The sequence below is a fragment of the Suncus etruscus genome, chromosome 11, assembly GCF_024139225.1.
Source record: "Suncus etruscus isolate mSunEtr1 chromosome 11, mSunEtr1.pri.cur, whole genome shotgun sequence".
Taxonomy (NCBI): domain Eukaryota; kingdom Metazoa; phylum Chordata; class Mammalia; order Eulipotyphla; family Soricidae; genus Suncus; species Suncus etruscus.
The window spans coordinates 78791878-78802176 of NC_064858.1; the positions used below are offsets into that span (position 1 = coordinate 78791878).

The 10299-nt window shown below is 46.9% G+C and overlaps 1 protein-coding gene across 1 annotated transcript; it reads left to right on the top strand.

Annotated features, from left to right (window-relative positions):
- Positions 1–303: 303 nt before the first annotated feature.
- On the top strand, positions 304–10017 carry LOC126022543 (keratin, type II cuticular Hb5-like). The gene is made up of 7 exons (XM_049783496.1): positions 304–726; positions 3284–3492; positions 4771–4831; positions 6179–6274; positions 7216–7380; positions 7636–7761; positions 9793–10017. Exons 1-7 carry the CDS (start codon positions 304–306, stop codon positions 10015–10017), a joined length of 1305 nt encoding a protein of 434 aa, XP_049639453.1.
- Positions 10018–10299: the final 282 nt, after the last annotated feature.

Consider the following 10299-nt stretch of genomic DNA (forward strand, 5'->3'; position numbering starts at 1 on the left):
TCACAGACTTCAGGAGAATTAGGGGCTATGCCCAGGCCTGTGGGTCCAAAAGACAGGGCTCCATTTATTGCAATGCGGGGTCTCCTTGATAAGCCTATTAAATGAGGCAAGTCTCAGCTCTCCTCTTACTCTGCCTAGCGGGAGATTCCCACGCTTATAAAAAGCAGTTAATAACTTTCTCCTAACTTTTATGTTGTTGGGAGACCTGTGCTGGCTCCATAAAAGGTGGGAGCACCAACAGGTCTCCAGATGGAGACCCAGTTTTTAGCATCTTCTTAGCTGGCGCTGCTGGCAGAGTAGGATATGGCGAATCGTCCTTATCGTATCAGTTCTGGTTATGGCTCCAAAAATTTCAGCTCCTGTTCTGCCGTGATGCCCAAGCCTGGAGCTCATAGCTGTGCCAGTGCCACGGTCTATCATGGGGGCAGTCCTGGGGGGCTGAGCTACCGGCGCCTTGGGGGCTTTGGCAGTCGAAGCCTGTGTACCTTGGGGTCCCCGAGGATCTCCGTGAGTGGTGAGCGGCCCCTTCGAAGTGGAGGCAGCTTTGGATACCGGGTAGGAGGTCTTTGTGGGCCTGGTTTCCCCTGCATCACCACTGTAACGGTCAATGAGAGCCTGCTGGCACCACTCAACCTGGAGATTGACCCCAAAGCACAGTGCGTGAAACAGGAGGAGAAAGAGCAGATCAAGAGCCTCAACAACAAGTTTGCTGCCTTCATCGACAAGGTGGGTGTGAGATGCAATTTCTGGGGTGGGGGCTTTGGTAGGACCACTTGGGGATGGGTCAGTCCTGCTAAGGATTAGCACATGGATTAGAGATTCATCTGGCCAACCAGGGTCTCAGCTTTCAAAATCTGCATAGGACTCAGCCACATTAGTGGATATGAAATTCACCACATGCTGTAGGAGTTGCCATGATTGCTCTGGGGACCTTATGCCAGGGACTACACCTGGGTCAGCTGTATGGGAAGTTTAGCGAACTTCAATATGCCTTGCTGATTCTGTGGTCTCTAGTTACCCACCCAATTCTGGCCTTTCAGAAGATCTGAAATCTGACTGCTCAAAGGAAGTAAGGCTCATTTTTCCTTTCATTCTTTTCTGGGGGAGGGAAGGGGTACACCTAACTGTGATCAGGGATTACTCCTGACTCTGTGCTCAGGGATAGCTTCTGGCAGTGATCCTGGGACCATCGGGGATATTGGAGATAGAACCCAGGTGGTCCACGTGCAAGATAAATGTTCTATTCTCAGCACTATTACTCCAGACCCAAAATAATGGCCCATTTTTCAGGGCTGTGCTAAATGTTGTGTTAAGTCCCCACCTGAGAAAGACTTCAGGAAGCTGGGGGAGAATGGGGAGGAGCTTTATTTTCAGACAAGTTTTGCCACCAGAAGTGGATGTATTTTCAGTGAAGAATTGATACTTACGTTCTTAGTACACAGTTGGCCATACAAACCACCAATTCTTCCCAGCAAAAAAGGAGTCTATAGTATTGGGCAGGCTATGTGGAGCAGTAAGGTATGTGTGTGTATGTATGTAAGTATGTGTGTTGGGAGGACTATGTGTTTGTATGGAGTGTGTTTGAAATCCAACACAGGCTCTGCTCCAACACTCGTGTTCTGCGGCAGAGAGTGACATCTGTCAGGAAGAGTTCTTTTCCTAATGACCGCAGAAGTCTGTGAGAATCCTGAGCATGCAGACTGCAAGGGAGTTTTGCATATGACCTTTTGGGATCCCCCAGGGACATTGCTCTGCCTTTTGTATTTGGTCAGTCCTGATTTAATGATGCTGGGCTCCAGCTTCTCAAGCTGTTTGCATGAGGTTCATGAGCCTGCAAAGTAGGAAAATCCCAGAACTGGCCCAGAGCTGAACTGTGGGAGGAAACTGAAGCAGGTACCCTTTGGATAATTAGGGTTTGAGTTCTATGTCTCACAAACACTGGTAAATTGAGAACTACTCTCTCTCAGACTTGTTTTCCTGGGAGTGGATCTCACTCTAGAGTGGGCTGGCAGGTCAGGTGGTCAGGCCAAGCAGAGGATCCTAAACAAGCAGGCCCAGATTTCTGAGCTTCTGGTTTGTCAGTGTCAGGGTAGTCTAGGATCTTTCATAAAATCATTTAATCATTACATGATAGCAGTGAATCAGAGGTTTATGATACAATGCTCAGGCAGAAGAGACATGCCTGAGGGTCAGCTAGAGCCTGAGATGCCAGTGGAAAATAACTAGTGTAATCGTATTGCCTCTGTTTACAGGAGGCTCAGAGAGAAGCAGTGTCAGCTTGGGGCAAAAGCAGTCATTGAGTTTTAACTGCAGGTCCAGGGGTTCTTTCCTGGCCTCCTGTACCCCAGCATTGGAGAAGAAGCTATTGTGGGTGTGTTTTTAAATTATTCATAGAAATACCCACAAACAAAGTAGCTTAAAACAACACACATCTGGGCTGGAGAGATGGTCAAGAGCTAGAACATCCTGGTGGCCTGGGTTTGATCTCTGTCCCCTGGTACTGCACGTTCCCATCAGTACTGCCAAGAGTGACCCTGGAGCAAGAACTGGGAATAGCCCCTGAGCACTTTGAGGTGTGATCAAAAAGCCCAAATCAAAGCAAGCAAATAAATAATAACACAAACACAGATTATTATCACATGAGGTTGAAACTATGGTGTCTGCAGGGCTATATTACTTTTGGGAGGTTCCAGAGAGACCTATTTCCTGGGATAAACTAAACCTGGGAAGAACTGAATTTCCCATGATTGCAGGGTCAGTCTGGCTAATGCTTGGAATTGGGCTTTCTGAGTTTCTGGAGGTTCTGGCATTCTTTGATTCTCCTTATAACCAGAATTCTCATTTTCAAAGCCTATGAGAGTGACAAAGTGGTTCCTGGGCTTCTGTTCCTCTTCTGAGTTTTTCTCTCACTCTTATGCCTTCTGCTTCTATTTAAAGTCCTACTTGAATACTAGGGCCTACCTAAATTATCAGTTTCCTGATTTTTAGGTCCCTAACACGATTCCATCTGCAAGGGCTCTTTCCCCATATTATGTAACAATCACAGTTTCCAGGAGTTAGTATGTGGATGTCTTTGAAGGGGTGTTTTTTGTTTTATGAAGATGGCCTGTTGGATCAGATGCTATTTGATTCAATGCAGAATGAAAAATTGTGTGTTCTTTCTGGGAAATGGGGCTGGATTGAGAGGTAAGTGCTCAGGGAACATTGTTAAGGATGAAGAGAGCTCTAGGGCCCATGCGCCTGAGAGCTCCCCCAAGTCTTTTTTCTCTCGCTCTGGGTTCAGGTGCGATTCCTGGAGCAGCAGAACAAGCTGCTGGAGACCAAGTGGCAGTTCTACCAGAACAAACGTTGCTGCGAGAGCAACCTGGAGCCCACGTTCACTGGCTACATTGAGGCCCTCAGGCGGGAAGCTGAATGCTTGGAGGCTGACAGTGGGAGGCTGGCCTCAGAGCTCAACCATGTTCAGGAGGTGCTGGAAGGCTACAAGAAGAGGTGAGCAGGACAGACTGGGGTGGTTATGGGAGTGGAATCCCAGGCTGGTGGGGTGCGTGCCACTCTCCTGGAGAGGTAGGCAGCTGAAGATGAGGGTATCTGAAGCCTCCCTGGATGGTTCTACTTTGCCTTCAGCTCCCAGTTTCCACTCCCAAATCTTGCAGTGTTGGTACTAGGGAAAGATCTGAAGAGAAGAGCGTCGAGTGTGCAGGAGAAGGGAGCCACATTTGGGACTTGGATGGACTCAGAGATAGAAAGAAAGAGATGACATGAGAGGCCAGAGATGAAGGCTGGAGAGGGGCACTTGGGAGCCCTCAGCAGTAGGATGGGGGCTAGTTATCTTTCTGATGATCTAGCTGATGCCATTCCAGAAATCTGATAAGCCCAGATAGTTTGGTGATAAAGTTGCAGAGAATTCCCCAGGTTCTTGTTCGACAGTTCAGGGACCCATGGAGACCTGTTGTTTTAGATGTGCTTGGTTTAGCCTTTGCCACGTTCACTCTTGGCAAAGTTGTTCAAGTTCACTCTTGCCAAGTTCACTATTACCATGCAGTTAAGACGAGGGGAAGGAAATTTTTGATGCCACTCTCCTCCTCAAGTCTGATTGGAAGACTTAGTTTTGAAATATTGGGTTGTTCAGGTGGCCCCAGTGATGGACTTTTCCCCTGTGGGGGACTTTCTCAGTGTGTTGTTGAGGTCTTGCCCCTGCTTTGGGAGTGGGAGGAAGTAATTAGAGTGCTGAGTTTATAGCAGTCTCATTACCCTCATTATGAAGTGTGAAAACCCTGAGAACTCTGGCTTCCTGGTTGGCTGGGCATGACTGCTCTAGGGACCAGACTCATGTAAAAGGCACCAGGCCAAGAGGAGGTGATAGAGGGCTCCCACCCATCACCATTTGGAGCTCAGAAGTCTGGACACTTAAGGGCTGTTTTCTGGAATTTATGCCCATGGATATTGGGGCATAAGTCAGAGTGCTGGAGGGAGGGTAGCCTCATGGAGCTTTAGGCTAAGGCAGTTTTAGGATCAAAATGCCACTGTCTTTCACTCTTTCACTCACCCCAGAAATATGTGCACAGTGCCTTGCAAAGAGCTAGGAAGGGACTGGCCTTCAGTGTAGACTGACTGCGGTCCATATGCAGATCCCAAAGCAGAGACTAAGTCTTGATGGTTTCTTTGTTGCTGCAAAATAGGGGAGTGGGAGAGCTGGGCTTCTGTGAAGGCCACACAATGCCCTTGTCCTGTCCATCCTGGCTGATTGCACTTTTATTCTTCCCTCAGGTATGAGGATGAGGTGGGCCTCAGAGCCACGGCTGAGAATGAGTTTGTAGTGCTAAAAAAGGTGAGTCTCCAACTCCTCCCCAATGGGGGCTGAAGGATGAGTATAGGATTAGGGCTTGAACCTGCACTTTGCATTTAGTTGAGTTTATGTGCAGCTGTTGCAATCAGGTGCTCTAGTCCCAGGCACTACAAGCTGGTGGGCCACCCTGAATTCCTGCAGGATCCCAAATGGTGAGACTGTGTTGTAGGAAGCCACATGGAAGAAATCTTCAGTATATAGTTGTTTGTCATTGGAAGCAACAGCAAAATTCTGAGAGTCACCACATTTTTGGTTTTTCCTTTGTTTTGGGGGCTATACTCAGTAGTCGTTAGAAGTCATTCATGGTTTTATGCTCAGGGATCCTCAGGCAGTGCTAGAGGGATTCCATGTGGTGCTGAGGATGGATGTCAGGTTTGGAAGCAGGGTTCCCCCTCAAAACCTGGGCTCTGACCCATGAAGAACCTCTTAAGCCCTGAAATGGTCACTTTTATGGGGTGGGGCATGCCAGGTGGTTATTAGAGCTTACTCTTGATTCTGTGCCCAGGGATCATTTTGGGAGGGCTCAGGAGATCAACTGGGGTACTGGGGATGTCACCTGGATTAGTTACCCTTTGTATGGTCTCATTGAATCCTGAAACAGTCACTTCTAAGTTTCCTTCACTCTTAGGCATCACTGCCTCTGCTTGCCATCCCAGGTTGGGGGTGCTCATGCTCAGCTTGCCAGAGATTCAGGGAGTTGTGCTTCTATTCAGCATAATGCCAAAAGTTGAAAAAAATATTCAGCACAATGCCAAAATGTGGAAAAAAAAAATGAGACACTCCTGCAAACTTTGATTTAGAATGGGTCATGGAGAGTGTCCAGATGCTCTTTTATTTGTTCTTTTTTATTTCACACATCAGGCGGTTCTTAGAGATTGCTTCTGGCTCTGTACATAGAAATTAATCCTGGAGGGCTCGGGTAACCATATGGGATTCAGGGATCAACTTCAGGTTGGCTGTGTGTAAGGCAAATGCCCTGCCTAACTGTACTATTGCTCTGGCCCTGTGTCCAAATGCTCTCAATCAAAAGTGAGTTGCCTGGCTGCCTGCTGTGAGTCACAAATGAAGGAGAAAGGCCATTGCACTTGGCCAGGGTCTCAGCCTGATCTTGGGTGCAGGGTGTTGCCTGACCTAGATACCAAGGATGATGTGAAGGGGATAAGGTCTCACATGGTTCCACCCCAAGGCAGGTTAGATTGATGGCACAGCTTGATGGGGAGACACAGACATACAGGAGATCAGGAGAGGTTTGGGTTCCTGGAGAATGTGGGAGTTGGTGGGAGACACTTAGGGCCCAGGTACCCCCATTGTCTCTGTCTGATTCTCCAGGACATAGACTGCGCCTACCTTCGTAAGGCTGACCTAGAGGCCAATGTGGAGGCCCTGAAGGAGGAGAAGGGCTTCCTGCAGTCCCTCTATGAGGAGGTGAGTCTTCACTCTCAGGTACAGGAGGGAGCAAGGCAGGGGCCTGTGGCTCATGGTCCTGCTTCTAGGATGGGTTGTTTTCTCCCCACTTCTTTGAGTTCCTGGACAGTCTTTTGTGGTTTATACTTTTTCCAAAGCAAGAGCTGGAGAACCCCTGCATTGAAAAATGCAGGCTCAGAGCCTCTCTCATGCACAACATATCCCGAACAGCTTGAGTACACTGGTACAGCTCTAGACAGAGAGACTCTGTCTCTGTTTAGCCTGTCATTCTGCAGGGTTGATCCCATGCAGAGTTTAAGTTCCAGGCCAAGGGAGTAGTTGCTGCCCATCAGATACTGTTGGTGAAGGCACAATGGATCCTTTTTTTTCTCCTGCTTTGTGCTCACATTCTAGTCTTTTTCTCTTAATAACTACACTTTATTTGGGGGGCCACACACAAAAAGTGCTCAGGGCTTACTCCTGGCTCTACACTTAGGGATTACTCCTGTGGGAATTGGGGGACCATATACAGTGCTGGGGATTGAACTCAGGTTGGTTGTACACAAGACAGACGTCCTGTCTGCTGTACCATCTCTCTGAATCATTTAAAAAATCTTCACTTTAAACATCTTCCTAATTTGTCAGTACTTTCTGATTTAGTTGCAAAAATTTTCAACTTTGGGGGCTGGAGCCATAGCAAAATACAGTGGATAGGATGTTTGACTCACACACAGACTGCCTGAGTTTGCTTCCTGGCATTCTGTATGGAACTCCTAGCCCACCAGCAGTAATCTCAAGTGCAGAAACAGGAGTCAGCCCCAAACACAATTGGTTATGTGCAAAACCAAATCAAAACAAAAATTTAGAGTTGGGCTTAAGTTGCTGGTAACCCTGTATAGATGGGAAGGGAGGAGATTTGGACCCAGGACACTACCACTGTTTTTTTCTTTTCTTTTTTCCAGGAAATCCAGCTCCTTCAGTCCCAGATCTCAGACACCTCAGTGGTGGTCAGAATGGACAACAGCCGGGACCTCAACATGGACTCCATTGTGGCTGAGATCAAGGCACAGTACGATGAAATCGCCAGTCGCAGCCGGGCTGAAGCTGAGTCCTGGTACCAAACCAAGGTGACTTGGGGGGCTGCCCTACTGGGCAAGGAGCATGGAAATGGGTGTGGTGCTTCCCTGGGAAACACACCCATACACTCAGGGGGACATCTGTGCACTTACTGAGATATTCAGGTACTCAGGGTGAGTGCCTAGGCAGGGCTAGAAGGAGGAAAGACTGCAGGGCAGAGGTCTGTGGACATGCAAAGCCACAGCACACATACCAGACACTTCTCACTAATGGGCATTTCCCCATGTCTATTGCTTACTCCACAGTGTGAGGAGATGAAGACCACCGTGACTCAGCAGGGCGAGAATCTCCGCAGGACAAAGGAGGATATCAACGAGCTGAACCGTTTGATCCAGAGGCTAACAGCCGAGGTGGAGAATGCCAAGCAGCAGGTTGGAAGTGAACCTTGAGACCCCATAGAAGCCTCTGCTTCTTCTGGTCCACTTTGCTTTCCCTCTACCTGGTGTGTGTGTGTGTGTGTGTGTGTGTGTGTGTGTGTGTGTGTGTGTGTGTGTTGTGACTATCTTTGGTTTCTATTTTCGCTGTCTGCATCTGAGGACTCAAAAGCCATGGGACACTAAAGCAGAGGACTCTGAGTTCTGCTCATTGCTCTCCATATTCCTTCAGCATCCATTCCAAGCACCCCTTATGCCTATCTGCTGTGTCGCAGACTTTGTTCCTACTCTCTCCCTCTCCCTGTACCTCTTGTGATGGTCTCCACACACCAGAACTGACTCCAAAGCACTCCATTTTAAGGACACTCTACCACAACCCCTGTCTATTCTAATTTACTACTTGTCACTCCTTTCTTCTTCATTTCACTTCTATACCCATGCTGAGCATACCTTCATAGGCAGCTCATTTATGTCTTTATGGCTCATCACTCACAATTATCATATTAAGTAAACTTTAAAGTATATACCTGAAAATATGTATTTGTTTGCTCTAAATTTATGCAAGGATGCCATTCTATTACCCTCCTTGTGATCTTTTCCATTACCATTGAAATTGTCTTTGAAAATCATGCATATTGCTATTTATTTCTTTTATTATTTCTGTGTATGAGTCCTATAATATTCCTGTCAGTTTTCTATTAACTCTCTTGCAGGTGAATGCTTAGTTTTTAAGTGTTTGCTATTACTACCAGTTGTATAATGAACATTTTCATACATTCTTGTATATCTCCATGTGGTCCTACATGCTATATTTTGGTATATTTTCCCTTCTTTTGTCAGGCACTTATTTTGGATAATTACCAAGAAGCAGAAGTGCTGGATTATATGGCAATAGTATTTTTGGGGGCCACACTTGGCCATTCTCAGGGCTTACTCTTGACTCTGAACTCAGGAATCACTCCTGGTGGTGCACAATGAACCATATAGGGTGCCTGGGATTGAACCTAGGTTGGCTATGAGCAAGGCAAATGCCCTACCCACTGTACTATAACTCTGGCCCCTGGTCATGATCTTTTTTAATATTTTGAGGATCTACTAGACTTCCCTGCTACTTTGTCAGATATTTGCATTTCTACCAGCAGTATTCAAGGGTTCCAGATCCTTCAGATCCTCATCACCATCATTTTTGTGTCTTTATTTTTGGATCACATCTGGTGGTGCTCAGGGATTTCTCCTACTTTGAGCTCAGGGATAACTCCAGGCAGTGATCTGGGGACCATATTTAGTGCTGAATTGAATTCAGGTTGGTTGCAAGTAAGGCAAGTGTCCTTCCTGCTGTATTATCTGTCCCCAGATTTGTGTTTCCTTGATGATTAGTGGTTCTGAGACTATTTTCTTAAACCTATTTATTTGTCTTTTTTGCAGAATGTGTATTCCAGTGTTAAAGTTGGGTTCTTAATATTGGTGCAGTTGAATTGTAGGAATTCCTTTTGCTTTCTTAGATGGGATTTAGGGAAGCGCTATAGTGAGTTGCCAGATGCTATAGGGCACTTCTAGCAATGTTCTGAACTCAATGTGCCAGAGAATGAGACCTTATACAATGACCCCCTGGAAATCTGTGCCATCACTCATTAAATGGGCAACTTTGAGCAAGTTACAGCTACACTGGCCTTCACTTTCTGAATCTGCATAGTGGACATAACCAAGCCTGCTCTGACCAGTCTAGAGTAATTCAACTATCAGTTAAAATAACATCTGTGCAAGTGTCTTGTCAATGGACAAGGATGTGTTTGTGTCAGGTAGTCCCATATATATCATCAGTTCTAGTCCATGACTAACTTGTCTTCTCTTTACTAGCTTGTCATAGACTTGAGTTTATCATTCTATATCAGGACACAGAAATGATGGAAGAAGTAAGGGAAAAAATTTCTCCTACAAAATTTCCAAGTTGACTGTTAAAGTCGGGGTGGAATACAAAAGTTTGCAGGATACCTCGCTAAAATGCCATCTTTGCTTTCCTTCCTACAGCGCCGCAAGCTTGAAGCAGCTGTGGCGGAGGCAGAGCAGCAGGGTGAATTGGCCCTCAGTGATGCCCGCTGCAAGCTGGCTGGCTTGGAGGAGGCTCTGCAGAAGGCCAAGCAGGACATGGCATGCCTGCTCAAGGAGTACCAGGAGGTGATGAACTCCAAACTGGGCCTGGACGTAGAAATTGCCACCTACCGCAAATTGCTGGAAGGCGAGGAGAGCCGGTGAGGACTTGGACAGGATCACAGCCTGACAAGTGGGAAGACTCTAGGGAGAGTGGGTCTAGCCTTCCCTCTATTTCTACATAGAAAACAGACCAGGTGCACAGCTAGTTGGCGACTCGGCTAAAGCAACAACAGTCTCTTGGCTAGCACTGCACTACTTAAAGACAAACCAACCTTTTGTTGTGGTAAGCAGGGATAACACACTCCATCATAGCCCTGTAGATACCAAATGACAAGTCAACTGGAATTATACTCAGTGCACCTAGATAGTGTCAGGGACTCAACT